This window comes from Corvus brachyrhynchos, unplaced genomic scaffold (assembly GCF_000691975.1).
Source record: "Corvus brachyrhynchos isolate BGI_N302 unplaced genomic scaffold, ASM69197v1 scaffold8, whole genome shotgun sequence".
Classification (NCBI taxonomy): domain Eukaryota; kingdom Metazoa; phylum Chordata; class Aves; order Passeriformes; family Corvidae; genus Corvus; species Corvus brachyrhynchos.
In genome coordinates this window covers 2,178,465-2,201,460 of record NW_008240031.1, presented here as the reverse complement: position 1 = coordinate 2,201,460, position 22,996 = coordinate 2,178,465, and the positions used below count along the sequence as shown (strand labels likewise).

The 22,996-nt window shown below is 43.7% G+C and overlaps 1 protein-coding gene across 6 annotated transcripts in view; it reads right to left on the bottom strand.

Moving 5' to 3' along the window:
* The window catches only part of ST8SIA5 (ST8 alpha-N-acetyl-neuraminide alpha-2,8-sialyltransferase 5), a 69,410-nt gene that overhangs the window by 41,724 nt on the left and 4,690 nt on the right, over window positions 1-22,996 (bottom strand). Inside the window, exons 1-2 of one of the 6 annotated variants that reach the window (XM_017743697.1) lie at window positions 21,357-21,375; window positions 4,285-4,993 (exon numbers count right to left, since the gene is read on the bottom strand). The exons of 2 other annotated variants lie outside the window; for them this stretch is intronic. In XM_017743697.1, the coding sequence (XP_017599186.1) occupies window positions 4,285-4,415 (131 nt within the window). In that variant the 5' untranslated portion in view covers window positions 4,416-4,993; window positions 21,357-21,375. Of the gene's footprint in view, window positions 1-4,284; window positions 5,995-21,356; window positions 21,376-22,996 lie in introns of those variants that run through there. 3 more of the 6 variants (XM_008640929.2, XM_008640930.2, XM_017743698.1) reach the window with 3 other exon arrangements.

The window sequence follows — 22,996 nt, the reverse complement described above, 5'->3', positions numbered from 1 at the left end:
GAAGTACAGACTAAATCATCTCTCAAACATGTTGTTCAGGTTTATTTTCTCTGGGTTTATTCCTTATTTGTCCATGCAGTACAGAAAGTGATCACAAATTATCTTACATGGTAAGGAAAGAGGAAAAGATGCCCGGGAATAGATTTGCAACTGTTGAATAAAAGCTGCCTCAGATATCCAAAAATTGTGGGTTTACCTCAAGTCATGAGAGTCTGTTATTAGAGGGCACACATACATAAGAGTGATGTTTTATTCTCATTTAGAAGGTGTAAAGCTTTCAAATAATGCAGGCTCCCTGCATGGGAAGGTTTGCTGACTCTTGCTGTGTGATTCTTTGAGATCTTTTATTTGCCCCCTGGCAGGCCCTGGGGTAATATTTGCTTAGAGTCTTTAATAGATTTGGAAATGCGCTCTCCTCACTCAGCTGAAAAAAAAAAAAAGAAGTTTTAAAGGTGCAGATTCCCTTTTTCAGCTGACACTCTCCCTGTGCAGAAGTCAGTCTGTTAGAACACCCAGAATTTAGTGAATTTCCTGCCAGAATATTGGTTTATAGCAAAGTATTGCTCTGATATTTTTCCCTTGCCAAAGGGAAGGACTGTCCTATTGATCTCTCCCATGCTACAGGTTGGGAGATGAAGACAGATTTCAACATTTTTTTACCGTAGTGGCAGTTTCCTGATGTAATCCAGGATTATTCCCTGCTGGCCAAACGAGAGCTGACAAAAAAAGGCCAGCCCTCATATGAACATCTGATTCAAAAGAAAATTCAGCTGAAAGGCGAGCATTGGAAAATGAGTCAATACAAAAGCAAGTGGCAGCTCTGGATTTAAGCAGAAGTCCACAGCATTTAACCTACTTTAGCAGATCAATGCAGTGGATTTTTAATCATCACATTAATCCTAAAATAAAAATAATTACCCCAGAGATCCGTATTAAAGTCGCTTAACTATATCTCATTTCATCATCCTTTTTACTTGGGATCAGAAGCTACAGAGACCAGAGCTTCCCGATGTCATTTCTCCAGCTCGCAGTTTGACTCTCCTGTTAGGACTTCACCTGCAACTACAGGGATGAGGCATTGGCCTGGGTGAGAGCACCCACATCCACCCCACTTGGGAGAAAACTGAAAAAGGGCAAAAAGAAAGGTGGGCACGATTCTGCTTTCCAATGACACGGTATAAAACTGCAAAGGAAGGAGTGGAGAACATTACACGGTGGGTGAAAAATGTGTGAATGCCTAGAAATTCAATCACTGCACTGTGTCCCCTTCTTCCAGCAATGCCAGGAGCCCATTAATATCTCATAATGGGAAAGAGAGGATTTTGACCAGAGGCTGGGCCCCTTGTCAAATTTCACTGAGCAGAGTTTATTTCCTGGAGTGTCCTTTCCTGTCCACAGTCCTGCCACCCCCACAGATGCTCTGGGAACACGGCTGTGGGCAAGTGCACGACCCCAAGCCTCCATGGCACCCTCCATGGACAGCCTCAGGTGGGATTTTATGGCCATCAAACCAGCCCATTCCCTGCTTGTAAGGGCAAGTGGCATGGCACAGCTTACAGCCATGCAGCAAACTTTTCCATCTTCCTCCCAGAAAAGAGTGGCTTTCTCGACTCTGCTTTTTGGGACCAGTCCTGAGTCTATACTGTTGCTGGCATTGTGCCCAAGCTGTTTGTTTTAGGTCACATTTCCCTGCCTTGCTGGCCTTTACCCATATCCACCATCTTCTTGCAGAGAAAAGAGCTACCCTGGTGTTATATTTAGACTTAAAAGCACTGTACATTTACTGAAATAGTACTTTAGGGCAATTTTCAGGTTTCTCCAAACACACATGGGAATTTCTTCCTGCTGCCTTGGGAAGAGGCCATGGGGCCTGCTATTGTTGCAGGTGTTGGGATGCAGGCAAAGGCTGTCATCAAACAAGCAGCACATGGAATCCGAACGAGTAAATGGCTGCGGGTTCAGGCAGCATCCCCAAGCTACAGCTTGGCAAGTGGCACCAAGGCTATAAATATCCCACTTCCCCTCTCTAAGGAGCCTCTCCAAAGCCACCAGGTACAAGTTATAACATGTCCAAGGAGCCTCGTAGCCAGAATCAGCTTCTAGCAGGGGGCTTAAGACCGGAGGTTTGTGAAATCCAAGTGTAATTAAAGGTTACAGCTGCCCCTGCATGGAGCTCACTGGCAATCAGACTGCCCTGGAATGCTCACCACAAGGTACTGCAGGGCATTAAGAGGGAGGGAGGGAAAGGAAAGCTGGAAAAAAAGTACCTTCATCATAATATTATGGTAAAAATGCAGGCCGCTGCTCAAATCACCTTTCTGTCACCAAAAACTTACAGCCCAAGACTGCCACATCCTGCATTTTTATTTCCATGGAGGATGGGAACTGCCAATTCCCAGCAGAAAGGAGCTGAGGTGCTTTTTATTTTCCCTGCACTGAGTTGGGAAAGGCCTCTATGAGACTCTTTTCACATGATTACTTAAAAAAAAAAAAAGGAAAAGAAACAAATAATTGGAACCTGGAATTAAAAAAAAAAAAAAAATTTTTTTCCAGTCCAAGTGACAAAATACTTGCTCATCTCCCTACTTGAGATTCTTTGATGGCAGAGGGTTCAGAAACAGACTTTCTCCTTGCCGTCCTGGGAATTGGACATCATCAGCCTTTTTTCATTCCCTGATGAAGACAGGAGAGGCTCCCAGGACATGAGGCAGGACAGAGGCAGAGATCACTCAGTGGAAGAGTTTTTGTTTGCATCTTCTCATCATTTTATCTTTACTCTGCCATTTTTCATTTCAGTTTGTACTTGGGATTTATTTTTCCTCTCTCTAATCATGTTCCAGTCATTTTGAGTTGGAAAGGCAAGGATGGGTAGGGCTGCCAGGCCTCCAGGACAAATGGGAAAAACTGAGAAATAAGGCAAGATGAGATCTCGACATGGCCATGAAGTCATATTCTTAACACCGAGGAAGCTTAGTACTACCCTGGTCTACCCACCAGGTTCCTGAAGCCCTCCAAATATGGAGATTTTATACCTTCTCAGGGAACCATTTTCTTTAGAAGTTACCCGTTGTGGTTAAATCCAAGTCTTTCCTCCTACAACATTTTAACACCTTGTGAGTTTTTACAGAGATGTATTTATTGCTTTCTTCAGGTAAGATTTAATTTGGGTATTTCAAGCCAGTTACCCTTTTTCCCCTCAATTATCTCCAAGCCAAAAAACCCCATGTTTTCTACACCTCTGCTCACCCTTACTCCTTCCAGCTGAGGAAGTCACATCTTTCTGGAGCTGGGGTGCCCAAAAGTCAAACAGAGTCCCCCAGACAAGGCCTTGTGCTACACAAGTCTCACAGATTGCTCTGCGGCTAAACAACACCCCTGTCTATACATATTAACATCATGCTTGCTTTTCCCTCCCAGAGAGAAACGTTTGCTGATTTGCCAGCATTTTGCTTGCTCTTGGCACCAGGCAAACAACTACATGAGTTGCAGGCAAGGCAAGAACCAAACCATTGATCTTTCCTGGCAGAATGCAGCTGAACTCCAGTAAAAAATTCCACAGCAGCTGCCTACACAGCTGAAACACTTACCTCAAAGCATGTAAGGAAAACACTCCTCTTCATAAAGTCATGCAAGCTGTAACTTCTCAAACTAGGTTTAAGTAAAATAAACTCTGGATGGGTCTAGGTTAAACACTTATAGATCCTCACCAGTGTTTGCTGTGAAAAGAGCATTTTCAGGTCAAAGACTGATGTGTTCTACAGTGAAGCAGTCTCAGCAGCAATTCATAAGAACACAGCAGTGAAAACATGAAGGGCTCTCTTGGTTATTTGGACCACCAATATTGATTTTAGGAACTGCGTTTGCATGTTTGTTTCTAAAGACATTGAATTTTCAGCAATGAACGTGCTACCTTAATTCAACCTCTTGAGCCATTTCAGCCTGAACTTACACAGAGTGGGAAGCCTGTAAGGCAGGGTTTGATCAGGGGCAAATAGTCAGGTGGTACAAGTCTGTTTAAGTTGAATAAAACCCTATATTTTTGTGACAGTTGAGGATTAAAACATAATCCAGGAAACTCACAAAACATTCTGCCTAACATTCTCCTGCATTCGTAATCCAACAGATATTACAGATGCTGGATGCACCTTCCCAGACTTACAAGATATTATTGTCATTAGCTGAACACTGAGAAGTGGTCTGAACTGTTACAATGCTTTGCCTGGAGCCCCATCTCCCCTCAGTCCAATCAGACAACTTTTCCTATTCCCTCCAATCCCCCCTTACCTCTTGAGATAGTTTCTCCCATAGAGGATCTGCTGCAGCAAGGTGACCACAGCAAAGGCGCAGATGAAGATGAAGAACAAAGTTCTGTTTCCCAGCAAATCACGGCTTGACGAAGGGTCAGTGTATCCCATCGTTCTTAAAAGCCACTGAAGCTTCACTGGGTAAAATTCAGTTCATCGCCACCTTCATGCCCTTTCTGCTGGGGAGCAGAGGGGAATGCCTGCTGGCTTTTCTGTGAGCAATCCAAGGACAAGGTATCCCATTGTTTGGCCCTGCTGCCCCTTCCTTGCCCCTTTTGGATGTTAGCTCCAGGACTGTGCGCAATGGCTTGCTTCCATGGTAAAGTTTCCAGGAGATTTAGACGTGGGTAACATCTAAAATCATCTCTCAGAGCTCTCTCAGCACAGACAGCCTGTGCTGTGTGAGAGGCATTCTGTTCCCTCTAAGCCTCTCTTGAAAACCCGCTGCTAGCAATTATCTACTTCAATCCCATTTTCATATTCCAGATGGGGGAAGCTGCTCACAAACCAGAAAACTGCAGCCAATGGCAAACACGGGGCTCCGGTAACCTGCGTTGGAAGCACATAGTCGTCAGCTCTTCTCTGCTTCTGCTCAGTGATTCCAGCAAAATGTTCTCGCAAGGAGACGTGACTGGGGCATGCTATTATTGAACAAGCATGTAACAATCATGAGGATTTCATTCAGAACCCTGCAGGAAAAAAAAAATGAAAAGAAACACAGCAGCAGTGGCAGCAGTCAGGCTGGTCAGGCTAGCAGGAAAGCAGCATTCTGTGTAGCAGCGCGCCGTCCGTGCCGTGGCTCCGGTGCTGTGGTATTTGCATGCAGAATGCAGAGCCTTCAGTCACACACCGCTCACTATTTGGGCTCCTCTGTTTCCCCTATTCCTCCAGAGTAAGCATAAGCAAGGTCACTGTGCATCCCTTCAAGGACAGAGCTCTCAATGCCTGCATGCTGATTTATTGGAGGCTCTGAGTAGCCTCACAGCCGCAGAGAGGGAGCCTGCCTCTCAGTGCAAGCTCTAAGAACCATTCATTTAAAGAGACAAATATTCTGATTGTTCCTCCACTAGACACAGCTCTCTTTTGAAAAGGCAGAGCAACAAGATCTTGTTCACAGCCATCGTAACTCCTCTAAAAATCCCCCATTGTCAGGAGAGGCTCAATTCAGCTCATGGGGAGTTTTGTCACCGATTTCACTGCGAGCAAAATCTGCCCTGACCATAAAACAAGTTCCAATGAAAGCTTGGAACATCCAATGAAACATCCATACTAGGAGGTTGTCTTGACCCAATAACAGATGGGAAAAGGATCTTGACAACAAAATGAGGGGGGAAAAAAATCCTTTGTCTAAAAGAATAGGAAGATTTTTGTGTGAATAGATCTTCCAACAGTTAAATCAGCGTATGCAAAATGTTCTAGTGTGCCAGCAGCCCAGCTGTGTGGAGCAGCAAACGGGGAGTGTTCATGGACTTCGTTTCAGCTGTAACTGGTGCTTCACATGAAGAATGGCCAAAGGTAACCTTGTGCAATGCTTTCAACACAGTGCTTGAAAACAAGGCTAGTCCTCAGCATGACCTACACAAATTTAGGCAAGAAACACAATGGCTAAAACAGGCTTTGCCTTTCCTAATTTTAAGCAACAAAAGTCACACAAGTGTTTAAGGTAGGAAGCTGGTCACCCTGAACTCCCGCAGGCTGGAGACCAGCACTTTAGGCACACCTGACTTTGCAGAGAAGGTAGAGGGATTCAGCCCCTGATATGACCTGCCCCAGTGCCTCTCACAGCCTCCCACACCCCTATTTCTGAACCATGATGAATGCTTTCATTATCACCTTGCATATAAATAGAGTGGGGACCCCGGGTCAGATCAAAGATTATCCAGGGAAAAGTAGAAGCAGAGGGCTTCTACTGATACTTCCTGGGAAACACTCTTTGAACCATGTGGTTCAGGGTCCTCCAGAGCCAAGAAAAGAAAACCACTATTTAGGTTAGAAAAATAACTCAGTGGGATGCATTTATACTGTACTGGGAATAATACACATACGAGGGGACTGCAAGTTAAACACTAAAAGTAGTTTGATTCCCTATGTCAAAGTCATCAGCTCTAGGGCCAAATACGTTTCTTTTAATGATCAGTTCATGTAAGCTCACATCATAATGAGACTGTTTTCCTATAGGAACTGTACCATTTAGATGGATCTAATCATAAATCCTCTCAGGAAAAGGAAAATCTGTATGGCCATCAAAATTCCCAGGCTGAGACCCCATAAGATAGTACACAGGCAGATTTGTATGCAGGACATGAGTCAAGGCTAATAAGTTCAATGTGAGTGAAAATTTACTTGATGCTTTGAATTGTTTGGTTTCTACTGATAGCTTTGAAAACTCTGAGAAATTTGCCTCAGCTGCTCTGGGAGTTATTTTACAATAACAGCAAAGTATCAGAGAGTAGAATTTGGCTTCCTGTGACTTTCTATCAGTGTGACACTGATTTTTCAGATTCTTGTATCACCTAGGTTTTGGTGAAAACACTTTCAACATTTCTACTTTTACTCCCCTCCATTCAAAGGGATTTTTTTTCTAGAGATGTCTGCTGTAATGCACCAAATTCCTGAGCCTAGCAGATGCTCTTTCTCGTGGAGTGATGGTCAGCCTGAGCTGCAGCAAACAGCCCATGTATCCTGTCAGGCTTTGATTTTCTGTGTCCTCTCATCATTCTCTGCTATATCAGGACTGGCCAGAAGATACAGCACCTGAGAGACCTATGAGCAGAAGAGCTGCAGACACGAAAAGCAAAGTACAAAGGTATCTATAAAAAACAGGAAAGGTTTTCTGTGCCAGATCTTGCACAGGCATCATTCCTGACGTCACATGCCAAAGAAATCTGTTTGCTGCCCTCAGCCCAGTGCAACACCACTGCAGAACTGGAAGCAGACCAGCTCCTTGCAGGCACAGATAAATAGGATGTCTATTGACAAATTTTCACAGGATGCTCAAGTGCCTGCAACATTTATTGTGAGTGAAACTGCCTTAGAGTACAGCAGAAGGGATGAATGAGCAGTGTCAGCACTCATTCCCGGGGCCCTTTGAGAGTTCCACTTGTAAACTACAGGCCTCCTTGAAAGCATCAGGCCTCTGCAGAGAAAAAAAAAATATTTTTTTAAAAATAATTTTACACCCTGCACTTAAACAAGCAACAGACATCAACAGATCCCCTCCTGAGAGCCTGAGAAGGATTGGAAAAGCCCTCTAAGACCATTGAGCCCAACCATTCCCCCAGCACCAACAGGTCCACCACTAGTCCATGTCCCCAAGTGCTGCATCCACCTGCTTTTATAACATGTCCAGCAGGATAGACACAAGCTCAGAACGGTGTCCTGGGTTGCAGTGTATTCTATTACCATCCCCATCAGCCGTTGAAATCAGGTGGGGCAGTGTTTCCTTGCCTCCTCCCCCCAGACTATCTTTCTGTTAATTGCCCATCATTGTCCTGCCGCCTGACTCAGAGATAACTCCCTCCGGACTATCTTCTGTTAATGAGCCTAATCAACACTTTGCCTCATGACTCGTTACCCCATTGTGAGATGCTCCACCCAGAGGGAGGAACCAAGCATCCCATCGTGGATATAATCTGAGGCTGAACACCAGAGACACCGGCTTCCCACTGGATTTCCAGAGGACAGGAGCTACACAGCCACCATTGGACTTCCTGAGGAAGAGCAGACTGTTTTACTACAGGATCACTGCTTCAGAGGACTGCAGCCACCATTTCTACCAGACTGCTACCACCACCCTGCCTAACAGGGTGTCAGGTTGTACCTTGACTCTGTCAGTTTGACAGTGTTTTCTTTTACCTTTTTTTTCCCCTTTTCTTTAATTTCCATTAAATTGTTATTCTGACTTAGTGCCTCTCACTGGTTTGTTTTCAAACTAGTACAAACGGGTATTCCTGCATCATTTTGTGGAGCACAGACTTCAAAGTCTAAAGCAAATGTGGCAAAATGGATCCTAATATGAAGCTGCCAGAAGCAGTCAGTCTTACACATGTCTGGCCTTTATTTGTTGCATGTGAGCTGCTTGCTAAATATCACCAGAGATAATCTGTCACAAGAAACTCCTCCACCCTGAGCAGCGAGACTCTGTGAGTGCTCTAACACAAACACAAACATATTCCTTACAGTGACACCCTCCAATGGGAGCTCATCATTTGCTCTTAAGGCCCAATGAATCAGATTTGGATTTATTTATTTTTTAGAATAAATTAATATTAAATATCAAGGACAAAAAGGCCAAGACCATGTTATTGAAGCTCTACATGAGGAAAGATGAATTGGTAAGAGGAGAAAACCTGGCAGGAGTCAGACTCTACTTCTCTTGTGGAGGGAATAAGCTCACCTCACTCTCTGTCTTGGAAGGACAAAACACAGCCCTTACTACTGAGCTGCAGTTTATTTTTTAATGCAAATGAACAAGAAAAAATTAACTTTTGATAGGCAGGTCTGATTGGGAATTTTTATAAGTATCTTTCACTGAACCTATCATTTGAATCAGTGTTTGACTGATCACGCATTCTAATTTCAGCTGAAAGCAAGGGCATTTGGTGTCTGGGAAAGCAGATCTGTCTCTTGGTTGTTTAAATCATGGAACATATAACCGAACATGTTAAATCCGCAGTATCATACAGGTTCAGGGTAAAACAAGATATGCTTCACATTCCCCTTCAGGATTCTTTCTCCTCCTGCCTGCTCAGCCACTCTCATCTTCGTGGCTGTGGTTCAGACCAAAGAACTTCACAGCCAGCATTGCAGAATACTATGGGCTGTAAAAGGTGTGAGAAGAACATTTTTTACACCTCATTCCCCCCCCCCCCCCAATTAAAATTAAATCATGTCTATTTACAGTTTCTACAATGCTAGTGTAAACTGCTAGATCCTTGATTTTGCAAAGAGCTGGCACATAGGTATATGGCTGGAAGGTTCTGCTGAATATGAAACTCATAAACATATGCTTATCAATATTAATTCTTTTGCAGATATAAAACATGAATTTATTAGCATAATCTGATGCTTAACACAGTGTCTAGTCCCCCATCATTGCCACAAATCCATATGTCTTAAACTGAGACAGTGAAGGAAGCTGAAAGGATTCAGCTAAGATATGAGCATTTATTTTCTTCTGAGCTGGGTTCAGCCTTGTGGAGATGACAGTGGCTAATTGGCACCAGGCTCCTACCTGTGGAGACACCTGAATGAGAGGACATGTCCTGAACAGAACATATGGTCTGTACACTGGATATACATTACATCATCTATTGAACCACGACCAATTTACTCCTAATTATGGGTCACATAGGGCCCCATATGTAAATATAAATAATCCAGTGCATAAAATACCCCTTTTTTACACTGCTGACACCATCTCTGTTGGAAAAGGAATAATGTCTTCCTCAAAGGAATAAGGTCTTCTGGCAGGAAGCTCTGATGCAGAGGCTGCCGTGGCTGCAGTGCTGTACATTTACTGTTGACAGTTCCTTATAGCAGAGCCTGCTAAAATGAATAGCAAACTGCAAAACTCAGTGCTAGGGACATCCCTGCTTTCCCAGTGACATTTCCAGATTCCTAGAAAATACAGGAAGTTAAGTGTGATTGTTATGGTCCTGTTCAGGCTCACAGCCCTGAAAGAAACTGAGAACAGTGAAAGCCCAGACTCTCTTCAGGGAAAAAGAAGAAGGACCAAAATTCATTTACAGGAATTACCAGTAAAAAATATTAGTTTGAGTTTGGAGCACTGCATGGGAGCTCTGGGTTTAGCACCAAATCAAGGGGACTGAGATGCTGGCAGAACAACAGAGGGGTCAAAGGTTTTCCATGGCCAACTGTTGGTCTCAAAGAAGAAACATGATCCTGGCTCTATCCCAAGCAAGTCATAATTCCCACCTAGTTCACTAAATCCACATTTAAAACCTTCCAGTGAAAGTCTGGAAAGCACTGGAATCAGTGGTACTCATTTTAATGGGTGTTGAAAGATTGATACTTCTCTTTGATGAAAATATTCCAATATTAACACCACAATAAGCAAATATTTCCCATGACCAGAATAAGGATCACGCATTATCTAACACTGAAAACCATAATTAATAATTATGTCACTATTTTAACAATACATTTTTTCAGCATAACTGAAAACATTAATAGATACTTTTAAAAATACATACTATGGCATATAAAGTTAGATTAATTCACAGAGACAGTGTATCAGATTTTGGAATATGTTTTTCTCTGTCAGTGAGAAGCATTAATCAAAATTGATGCAAATGTGAAAAGGAAACTTTTCCTCAGAACTATCAGCTAATTAAAACTTTGAAATTTTTACGCTATTCTTATAATCAAGGTGTAAAAGAGACCTATTATAGAAAACTATTCAGGAAAAGCTACAAGGGTAACTTTTAATCTCAGTTCTGCAGTGATTTTGTATTCAAAGGAATGAAGTATATTCCTTTTGAATTAACCATTGGCTTCAGTTCATACGACCTTTCAAGCAGACAGGACATTGAGCCATTCCTCATTATGCCCTCCAACAGCACTGATTACAAAGCTGGCTACACACACTGCTAACTGCTAGTCTACCTGTTCACACAAGTTACTCTTCTAGCCAAAGCCAATATGTATTCAAACATATCATGATTTTTTTTAATAATCCATGCTAGTCCACTACTAGTTCAGTCCATGACAAAAACTATTAATTAAAAAAAAAAATCCATGTGGCTTCTGTGGTCTTCAACAATCCCTGTTCTTCATGGAGCATATTGAAATTTGCTCTTCTGGCACTGTAGAAATGTCCACTGGAACCTGGACAACGAACCTGGAAGACAGACACCTCTATCCCTATGGCGCTGTGACCAGGCACATCTTTCTACCCCTCCTGGGGAAGCGTGGATTCAGCCTTTAAGCCCTGCGCAGTCTTTGGTCCGACCTGCAAGTGGCCACAGAGGTGGCTATTAATAAAACTGGTGGCCTTTTCAAATTCCCTCCTTTGGATGTGTGATCTGCCATGAATGCCTGGGTCATGCTTTCCTGTGTTAGGGTAACAAACAAAGACCATTCCTGGAACAGTCAGACACTGCAACGAGGCATCAGCTGAGTCAGCTCCTGCCATGGGCATTTATAATTTATGCAGGCAAGAAGGAAAGGTGAGAGAGGGATTTATTACTCCCTCTGGCAGATAGCAGGAATTGCAATTTGGAAGCTGTGTTTGGTAGCATGCAAACAGCTCAGCTTGCAAACCAGTGCTAAACCCAGACAACCATGGTCCATTTTGCTGCCAAACAACTTTGAGAGTCTCAAGGGTAGTGCCACCCACACAGATGGAGAAACTCCATCCATAGGCAGGGCCTGGATCACCCCTGGCCTCTGCCAGAAGCTTGGCCTTTTACAGCACCATTACAGGCAGTGCTGGCATGGGCAGGGAGATGGACAGCCACAGCCAAAAGGGTGTTTGAGCATCTTCCTCCTCTCGTAATGTTGGGAGTTAAATGAAAATCCTTGTTTGGCTCTTGACTGCAAATGACTTGTCCAGGGCTATGATTCAAGTAGAGATTTACAGTGAGATCTTAAACTCAGCCTGGTCTAGTTGAAGGTGTCCCTGCACATGGCAGGGGTTGAAACAAGATGGTCTTTAAGGTCCTTTCCAACCCAAGTTGTGATTCTATGATTTATGATGACCCCACTGATGTTAGATATATTTCAACTAATTCCAGTGCTGTATTCCACATATTTCTCTCTAGAACAGAACCATCAGTCAATCCATCAGTCAGAAAATTTTCCACTTTTGTGCACGGTCTTTGGTGGTGGTGTTGACCTCTTGCTGGAGACCCTGCAACATGCATTCATGTAAATAGCTGAGTACAGTCAGTTGGAGGTGATTTTTTTCTCTAATAACCTAAAACGGGGAAGACAGAGTGGTAGTTTAACCCCAGCCAATATTAACATCCAACACCATATGTCCTACAGGATCCAGTGCTCTGCAAGCAGATATTAAGGAAATGCCTTTGACAGGGAGAGACATCCCCAGAAGAGTGGGGATGAGGAGAGGGAAGCACAGCATGGCATTCAGCCAGAATAGGGTTTGGTTTTTTTTCCCCGAACATTCCCATCAGCATCACCTTTATTTAAACTTCACTTTCAATCAGCTTTTTTATTTTCTTCCAGGTGTATCCAGCAGCTCCTCTGGAGCTAAGAAATTTGTGTGTGGGTTTTCTTTCACGCACTGTGGGTAGGAAGGTATGTGGGAACTATAATTCAGTCACTCTAAATCACATGCAGCTGAAGCTTGAAAGAAAAATAATAATAAATGTTTCAGATTGTCAGGCTCAGTGCAATTCTCAATCAATTAAAGCTTATTTTAGCACCAGGGCAGTTTATTTTTATAATGTTCTCCTGGCATTTTGATGCTTTCATGTTACCATGTAGCTAAAAGGTCTTGCTGGGAACAAATTACTCTTGGTAAAGCATTCTCTAAACTGCAATTTTAGTTTCCATCGATAATAAATAATATTCACAAGAGCAAACAGCAGCAAGAAAAGGGCTACTGGCAGTGAGAGAGAAAGGCATTGGACCTGGGTGAAGAAGGAAGATAAACCTAGGGCTCAAGCACAGTAAAACCACGGTTGTCTGGGCTCAGAGTCTGCCAAAGTATTCTTCAATGCATACGACTTCCAAATGTAATTCAGTGTGTTGAGACATTAAACAGTGAAAAGTCACCCTTGAAGGCATTTCTGCATCAGCTTTCTGCTCCTTTTCATGAACAGTTAAAATTAAATACTGTGTCTGCATTTAGATCTGCATTTCGTGTTGTTATCATGGTTCCCCTTTCACATATATGGATCACCCAAATCAGAACTTCTCTTTTGCTGCACTTGAGAATTTGAACCACAGTGTCAGATTCACTTGGAAGGTTTCAGAGGTTCAAAAGTTGCTTAATTGATGAGGACAGCTCTTCCCTGATGCGGCAACAAAAGCCATAACTAGTAGTGTTTGTGGGTCCTTGCAGTGCATGGAAGCAGCTGCAAACAAGAACAATGCTGCGATTTCACCTCCGCTGGAATCACAGACAAAATATTTGTTTAATAAGAGGGGCAATAATCACAATAAGTTGTTCTTTTTTTTTTTTTTTTCCACTGTGGCAAAGATATTAGGGAGGATATATCCTAAACTGTTGCACACTGTCATTATAAACTGATTCAACTTTTGCTCTAAGCTTTACCAGGCAAGGGAATTAAAAGCAAAGTGGAAAGGGTGTATGAAGAATGTCCCTTACTCCTTTTTAATTTACAGATTTCTAGCCTCCTAGTTGCTCTTGCTTTTCCTCCTTGGAGCCATCCCTCACAATATACTGCTCCAGGTAGAGGTTTTCTGTTTTCCTTTCCCAATCGGAAAAATACACCATATCAAACACTAAATAATAGGAAAATCAAGTCCTTCCAGCACATGAGAGAGCTATGGCAGGGTCATCAGCTCCCCTCTGGCAGCTCATGCTCAGGTGCTATCCCCTCACCTCGGATACCACTACAGGTTTGGCTCGGAAATCCAAGGAAGCTGCAGTTCAGATCTGTACATTCAGCATCCTTCTGGGCAAAGGAAGGACAAACCATTTTCCCTCAGCACGTCTCCTTCCAGTTGATGAAGCAGAACCAGCTGGCACTGCAAAAATCAGTGTTTTCACAACAAACACTGTGCTGTGACACATGACCTTAGCTAAGACAGTCAGCACAGGAATACACACCTTGCTCTGGGCCACACACCTGGCAAATCCCTGCAAGCTCTGATCAGCCCTACACAGAGCACAGTTCCAGACTTGAGTTAACCAGCTGCTGCCTGGAACGAGCAGATCACTTCCACTAAAATAAGCAGAAAAGCCATTAACTCTGCATTCTATATCCAGTGCCTGTCCTTGCAATCTCCACTCTCCCATCACAACACATCTGTGCTCCAGAACTTAATGTGTTCCTGTTAACAGTTTTATCTCCCCAGCAACTAGAGAAAAGTTACACAGCTGCAAAAAGTTATAGTTCAATATCCATCCAAGGTGATTTCAAACGACAGCTCTAAGTGTTTCATACCCCACTGGCTTTAATAGGTTACTATTATTAAATGTAAAAGTTTCAATTAAAAAATCATTAATTTTTTTTGTACTTTTGTGGAACTATCCAGTCTTTTTTTCCATGTAAAACCCCAAACTTCCCCCCAGCATGCCAAAAATCTAGTCCATATTTATCCTCATTGGAGTGGGGACAGCAGCCTTAACTATCATTTGCTAATTAGCTGTAGGTTTGGGCTCAGCTCCACGTTTTACCAGGCTTCCTTCCTGACTTCAGGCACAGCTGCAGCACAGTACTGAGATCTCCAGGCTGGCTTGGCAAGGTAGGACAGGACTTCTCTGATAGCGTGGCTGCTTTCAGCACTTGAACTGCGACATCTGCATGCTGAGGGGGAGTCATCTGCCACTTAGTCAGCTCACCCCACACTCCACATACAGCGCAGGTGGATGCTTTGCCCTCCTCAGCATCTCTTCCCTCATTTCTGAACCAGCAATCATAGCATTTCCTGGCCTGGCAGGTGTACTGCAGAAGGAACAAGGACAAATTTCCACTTACTGCTTAAAGGCAAAAAAATAACCCCACTGCCTTTTAATATATGATTTTGCCAGTTTAAGATCCTAAGATCTTGCTCTTGCAAGAGTAGGATCCACCTGATCCTGAGCACAGGATCCACTTCCCTATGCAATCCCATCTTCAACTCCTTGACATGCCTGCTGAAGATAGGCAAGTATCATACACAGCCCATGGAAACCAGGAAATCTTGGTGTTCATAGCACTGAACAGAGATGCACCTGACTCCCACCATCAATGAATGTGCCTACATTCACCAAAACCCTCCAGGCACCCAGCTGAGACTGAGTTAACACACTCCATAGAGAAAAACAGCTGTTTTAATCCCAAAGTGTCCCAAACATATGTCAAATGCGTCACATCCCAAAAACACCTTTTTCTTCCCTGAGTATAGCAGGAGCCTTGGATGACCATTTCAGCTGCAGGTGGGATGGCAAGAGGGCCAAGTGTGAAAACAGCAAGGAAACAAGCTGATGTCAGGTAAATAACATTAGGAAGTGAGCTATGATTGTTTTCCCCTTGATATTTAATCCACTGAAAGTGCCAGTCTTAAATCCAGCAAATGCCACTGAAAATCACATTTCCTGCAGCCACCTACCATGAAGGGGGACAAAGCTGCAGAATTTTACCCAGATTTCCACTTTTACTCTGGTTCTCCTGCTTCTCTCCCATAGCTACTGTAGATGATCATCAGCAAATGAATAAAACTTACTTCATGCGAATGGAACAACATGTGCCAGCTTTGCTGCTGGCATTCTGTCCACATGACTAGCACTCTCCTTTGCTAACCCTTCTTCCTACTTCTGCTGTTAACCCTCCACTCACAGACAAAAGGAAAACAAAGCAAACCTTGGGTACTTCTTCCCCCTCAGTGATATCAAAAAATTAGCCGGGATGAGGAGAAGGGGGGTGTTACATTTCCAGACAACGTAAGAGAATCAGATACTTCAAAATAACAGGTCTCCAAGAACTGGAAGATTTTTAAAAGCAAGGAAAATGAAATAATTTGAAACTATAAAAAGGAAATGCCCAGTTATACAGAAAGTAGCTTTTGGACCTCCCTGTCACAAGGCAAAATACTTAGATTCAAGAACTCCTCTGATGATCCATGCAAAGATCACTGACAGCTTCACAGACTGCATGCAAACACCTCAAAATCACTGTGTGAGCCACTCATACTTCCCTCAGCTCAGCTATTCTGTATTCATCTGCCAAGAAGGTGAGAGACAGGGACAGCTTGCATGACCTGAAGCATTTATTATTCAATATTATTCCATATTTTCATGTTCTTCAGTAAGATGCCCAACCTCCAGGTTACCCCACAGGGATGACAGGGAATGACGACAGGAATATAAAATGAAAAAATACTAATATTTGCGTAATCTGGCCCCCTGGATGAAATCACAGAATGAAATCAGAGTATCTAAAGATTATTAAGAGAGTCTGCCCTGTTTTTTAGGTTTATTTCACCCTTTGGCCATCTCACTTGGCTGCAGAATAAATATCATCTGCTGTGGCAATAACAAACACAGTTTGCTGGAGCTAAAGTTCCTGGTACACTACTTTATTTGCCTTGAACACTTCCATAAAAGGAGTTAGAATGCCTGCAAAAGAAATCTTCATTTATTGCACCATTTGAAGGCTAGCAGAGAATCCCTCAAACAACAAGCAGCTAACAACTGGGTAAATGCCAGATTTCACTGAGTTGCGCCAGGGATGTATTTGGCCATGTATTTTTTGTTTGTGCATCCCCCATAAAGTTGAATCATCAGGCAAATTCTGCTTAATCAGAGCCTGAGCCAGTACACACTTAAATCAATGAGAGGCAATCTTGATTTCCAGGGGAGGAATGGGAATCTAAATCACTTTATTATCAACTCAGACTCACTTTTTTTTTTGTTCTCACAGCAAAATCTATTGCTCAAGTGGCTTTAACCTACCCCTGTTACCATCAGTAATAGAGATCCTTAATCCAGCAAGTGGCCAAGCACCACCCACAAGCTTTTAAAACCCCAGGGAAAGCTTAGAGCAACCCTGGGAAGCATCCAATACCATACTGGACTGATAAGTAGAATAGCTATTTCAAGCTCTTTTCCTTATTTGTTACCATCCCAGATAAAAAGGCATTAACTAATTATTTTAATTGCACTTTTTGTAGTATTTCTCATGGGACCTGGACTGCAGCTGCCTCAGCTTGATCCCGTCTGGCTGGGGGATGGGATGCTATTATAAAATGTGTTTTCTCCAGAGTGAATGGGGCTTTTTGCTGCAGCTGTCTGTATCGAGGTGGGGGAGCTCTTGGAACAGGTGTGTGGCACAGAAATGCTCTCTGGTTTGGAACTACCTAATAGACTCCAGCAGGAAAACTTCAGCTCCACAGGAGCAAATCCAGTTGAAATCCAACCCCTCCTTTTTTGGTGGGGAGGATACAATGATTACTTTTAAAAGAACAAACACCTTTGTGGGACTGATGCCTTGGAAAGGTATTTATGTGGTTTTTTTCAACCAGAATTTTCTTAGTTTCTGGGGGCAAAATGTTGCAACGGTTTGGAAGAGTCATGATCTCACAGGCAATGAATTATCTGCAACAAGTTTCAGATCACTTATGGAAAAATATGCTGTTAGGAATGGAGCGAAGGAAAACACCTCCACAGAAACTTGATTAATCAAGTACAATTGGCAGCAAGCACAAGAGACTGTGCTCTTTAGAAGATATTTTTTAGTGCAGGTGAGTTTCTGCTCCCTTCCAAGTGACGTTGTCCCGTTTTCCCTGCTCCCATTCCTGTTTCAGGCCTGGTGGAACTGTTGGTGTCTCAAACCCCACACTCATTTTGCTTGGGCTCCACTCTTTTACAGATGCTTGGTGAGAGGTAAGAGAGGAAGGTAATTGGAATTTCCATTGGTTCCAACCAGGTTATCACTGTTAAAAATCTGGGTTTCCTTCTGAAAATCCTGCTCAGGTTAAAGATGAGTTACATCAGTATCAGAGGCACTGAGGTGGGTGTAAGACATTCCCAGGAGCTGGTCAGATCCTGTTTTGCAAAGGTTCCATGGTATCATCCTGTTCTAAACTTGCTACTGGAACATCTTTGTTCAGGGTGGACTGGGGGGGGTGGTGTTTCCCCCCATCATAGTCAGAATGTGATAACCAGAAATGGACATGACTCCTTCTCCGTGATGGATGTTAGGGAGTTAACTTTCCCCTCTTTGTTATTTTAGTTCATTTTCTGAAAATAACAGATATGCCCAGAGACCAGAAGAGGAGCTTTGGGAAATATTGCTGGTTTTTTCACTAAACAAATCCTGACAAGTCGAACATCCAAAGTACAGTAGCTCCCTTCCCCTCTCTGACCTTTGCCTCTCAGCTTGGGGAGGTTGTCAAAGGCCTCTCCTCCTCCCCTCACAATTTCTGCGTCTGCAGCCTGGTCTGTGCACTTGCTTGCAAGTTACCCCAGGGTAAAACAGCATCTCCTGACTCTGGAAGAGACTAAATTATATCGTTATATTATATTTTAGGTGCAGATAGGGTTTTCTTTGATTCTCGTACATCTGCACAGTTGCTTAATAAAAGTGCAGCATCTGGTCTAATGGGCACTAATTAAAAATAATAATAAAAAAATATATACCACTTTCTCAAACAGTTCCAACTAGCTGTTCCAGACTACATTATTTTATGGAAAAGTTCATGGTGTGCCAGGGCAGAATGGCTTTTTAATGAAGGAAACATGAAGCTGCATTATTACAAGCACTACATACTGGCTTAAACTGGAATATCAATGGAAAAATCAAACCTGTCCTGCTCTCAGCCACCTGTGTTTGTTATTGCACTGCTCCTCATCTTGTACAGCATTAGTGTTTGCATGGGGTTTCCATGATTAACAGAGAGGTAATCCAGTTTAGTGTAAACCCAGCAGGAAAATAATTTTAAAGGTTAGTTTTCAATGGATCAGTTTCCCAACACAAAAACAGACCCAAAAAACAGGAGAGAGGGTGTGTGGATGTTACATTGGAATTTGGAGATGAAGGGTGAGAAGGCTGGACACTCTGGCAGTGGAGCTGCTTCCTGTCAGCTGAAAGTGTTTGCAGAGTGATGGCCTGAAAAAGTGACTTGTGGCATTCTCAAGAAAGCCCCACTGAAATCTTTGGAGAGCATCGCACCACATCTCTCTATTTTTGCACACCATGGGCTGGCTCTCCAACAAAGCCAGTCCACTTCAAGTAGGCAGGAGGACAAAGAAGTGTCACACAAGTGTCCAGGACAGAAAGCCCAAGACCAGCTTAGAGATGTAAGATTTTAAGCACAGGAGAGCTGCTGCTGCGCTGTGTCCCCTCGGGATGGGCATGTGGGGAGGGAGGTGCGGGGGCTGTGCTGGGCTGGATGTTGTGTAACAGAGCTGGATGTTGTATAGCTGCTCGTGGGCAATTATGTACAAAGTCACAACAGTGATGCTAGAAAGCTCCAGGCATCTTCACCAGAATTTGCTGGCCATTAATCCAGCAGAAGGCTGCTAATGGCATCTGATGGCTTTCTTTGTGCGACTGCTACTTAAGGCCACTCTGAAGGGCACAAACTCTTCCCTATTATAGAATGTGGGATTCAGGCAAAATGATGACTCTGAGTTTCAGAGGATGAGTTCTCAACATGACAATAAGCTAACGAGATGTGAACTTTATTTTTTAAGCCTTCAACCGTGAATTGGAAAGGAATCAACTCTTGAAAAGGAAGGATCTCTGATCAAAAATGAAATATCATCTAGTTAGAGGGGGTGAAAAATTCATCCATGACATTCCATTACTGAAAACCCTTAGAACAACACTGATTATGAGCCTTACCCACTGCAAAGCTCTATTGCACTGCAGCTCCTGCGTGTCCACCCAGCATCCCTTCACAGGGAAAAGTGCACAGCATCCCCTGGGAAGTCCAGGGCATGCCAGCGTGCAGCAGAGATTTTTAATATGGGTCAGAAAGAGATGTTCCAGCAAAGGAAAACAGGCAGACAGAGGTGTTCTTCACTTCTTCCATGCAAAGAGAGCCCCTAGAGTAGGCCCAGGGAAGATGACACAGATGATGAAAGGACTGGAGCATCTCCTGTGAGGAAAGGCTGAGGGAGCTGGGGCTGCTCAGCCTCGAGAGGAGCCCCAGCTGAGAGGGGCCCTCAGCCCTGGGTGTCCCTGGCTGCAGGGAGGGCTCAGGGCAGGGCCCAGGCTCTGCTCCGGGGCCCGGCAGTGGCACCAGAGCACCGGGCAGGGCCTGAGCCCAGGAATTCCCCTGCACAGGAATTCCCTGGGCAGCGACAGAGCCCTGAACAGAGAGGGTGTGGAGCTTCCCTTCCTGGGGATATTTCAGTCCCTTCTGGACACACTCCTGTGCCCTGTGCTCTGGGATGGCCCTCCTGGAGCAGGGACGTGGCACCAGATGTAACCCCCTCTGGTCCCTTCCAACCTTATCAGGTCTGGGATTCTGGGATCCTGTGAAAGAGAGAACCAGATCCATCAGGTCCAGCTGGGCAAACTTTCAACATCCAGAACTGGTATCAAGCTTATGAGCCTTTCAGTCCCTCTTTGGGCTGAAGGACCTTTAGTGTGGTTATGCAATGGCCAGTCCTGGCTATGACAACTTATTATGATTTGTTCCTGCCCAGCAAAAATAAGACACATAATTCATTGTGTGGCTCGGAAAGGGCTCACACAGCAATGCACAGCCACTGACTGTGAGCACTGCCCAAGAGCTGACCTCACGTCAGGGGGCAATAGATCTTTCTGAGAGTCTGGACAGTCATCTGTTATGAGCAAAAGCAGAGCCCAGCTACTGATAGAGGCAAGGACTCTGCTTATCTTGATACTCAGGCAGCTCCTTCCACCCTCAAGGAAAGAGATCACCTGATTCAGGAAGGATGGTGAGCATCATTTCAGTTAGCAAAGAGATGTAGCTTCCCTGTACCTAAGGACAGTGATGTCAAAATTGTGTCACTCAGCAAGTGTCCCACTGCCTGCCTTCCTGCCTGTCCCCAGGAGGGACTAAGCCAGAAGCCCAGCATGATCCCTCCTGTCCTGCATAAGGAAAACTCAGTGGGAGAAGCCGGAAGAGGACAAGAGGGTACCTGGGAGTCAGAGGCACAACCATGAACCAGCCAGACTGAAAAATCCCCCATCCTCTGGAACTGCTCCAGCGCAGGACAAGGCTAGGAATAATGACTCAGCTCTGTCCAGATCTCTTAAAAACACACTGAAAACACATTCTAAATCACCTATAGAATGGTGGGATTTATGCAGGCTAGTGAGTATCTAGAGGGAAATCTAACCAGCCTGTACAGCAAGTGAGTCAAATGCAGTTTTTCATTTGGCTTGCAGTCAAAAGAAGATCAAATTATGTACCAAATCCTACCTTCACAAGTACACAGGACAGCAGTGTGGTTGAGAGCAGAATTTGATTGGAATAAAAGGAGTGAACTGGCCATTTCAATCCCTGCTGTGAGCATTCCTGATTAACACCAGCTGATAGTTTTAGAATAGTAGGTCTGAGGATTAAAGTATTATGTAGGCTGAAAACATTACGTCACATCCCTAAAATTACTTCTCTGTGTATCATTTAATACTCTGCATTCTCTTAGCTTCAACCCTTAGGTCCTCATTCACTAATGAGAATCTCCACCTCAAATCCAGTTAGGGTTACTCACTCACTCTCAGAGGCTTCTATAAGAGATTTTGCCTCCAACACTGTTTCATCATATTTTTTCATTTGTGCTCTTCAAATCCTACCTTAATGGTTTCCCTGGGAACCAGTGGAACATCCCATATGTAGATTAAGGAAAACTACAAGCCCTATTTTTGTTTTACACTGATAGTTCTTCATGCAAAATAGTAATGCAATGTCCACTCACTCAAATATCTAAACTGCAAATAATACATTAAACTATCAGACTACCTTCTGACAAAAAAAATATTGCATTAAAAAAAAAAGTACTCAGATCCTAAAGTTCACAATCGCAACTTCACAGTTTCCCCTTCCAGAGTTTAGACAGCAGACTACTTTACCTGCCTCTGCTTTGTTTACTGCAAATAATGGGAACTAAATTTTCTGGACGTCACATTACACAGAAAGATTCAAAAAAAAAAAAATCATAGTATATTTAAAGTGGCAAAAAATCTGATTAACGCTCTATCCTCATATCACTATTACACATACATCTAATCAAGGATATATTCTGTGCTTTTTCTGATCCGAAATTTATAAAAAATTAAGTCCAGCTTGAAATGTGCCCTGGGACCCTTCAGAACATGACTGTGGTGCACAAAAGCGAGAATTCTTCCGATGGAATGTTAGCTCTCTCAGTGATAGATCTGTAGAAAAGCTGTTCAGAAGACACATGCTATAAACAGCAGAGGAGAGCAGACATCTCTGGAAAAGTTCATTGCTTTTTAAGGCATCCAGTCAGGCAAATCAGCCCTTGGGTGTGCTTGTGTCTCCTCATTGACTACGGAAAGCGCTTAAATGGCCAGTTTAGATATGGACAACAGGTCAATGGAGAGGATTCTGCCCCTCTACCCCACTCAGGTGAGACCCCACCTGCAGAGCTGCCCCAGCCCTGGGGAACAACAGCACAAGGACCTGGAGCTGCTGCAGCCAGTCCAGAGGAGGCCACCGACCCCGAGATGCTGCAGGGAGGGAGCCCCTCTGCTCTGCAGCCAGCCTGGGACAGCTGGGGGTGTTCAGCTGCACAAGAGAAGGCTCCAGGGAGAGCTCAGAACCCCTGGCAGGGCCTAAAGGGGCTGATAAAAAAGATGAAGGGCAACTTTTACAAGGACAGATAGTGACAGGACAAGGGGAATGGTTTTAAACTAAAAGAAGAGCAATTTAGATGGGATGTTAGGAAGATACTCTATTTTATTTAGTTTTAATCTCACTTAGTTGTTGTAAAGAAGCAAGAGCTCTCAACTCATCACAGAATCCCAGAATGGCTGGGTCCCAATGGACTTTAAAGCTCATCCCGTTCCACCCCCTGCCATGGGCAGCACCACCCTCCC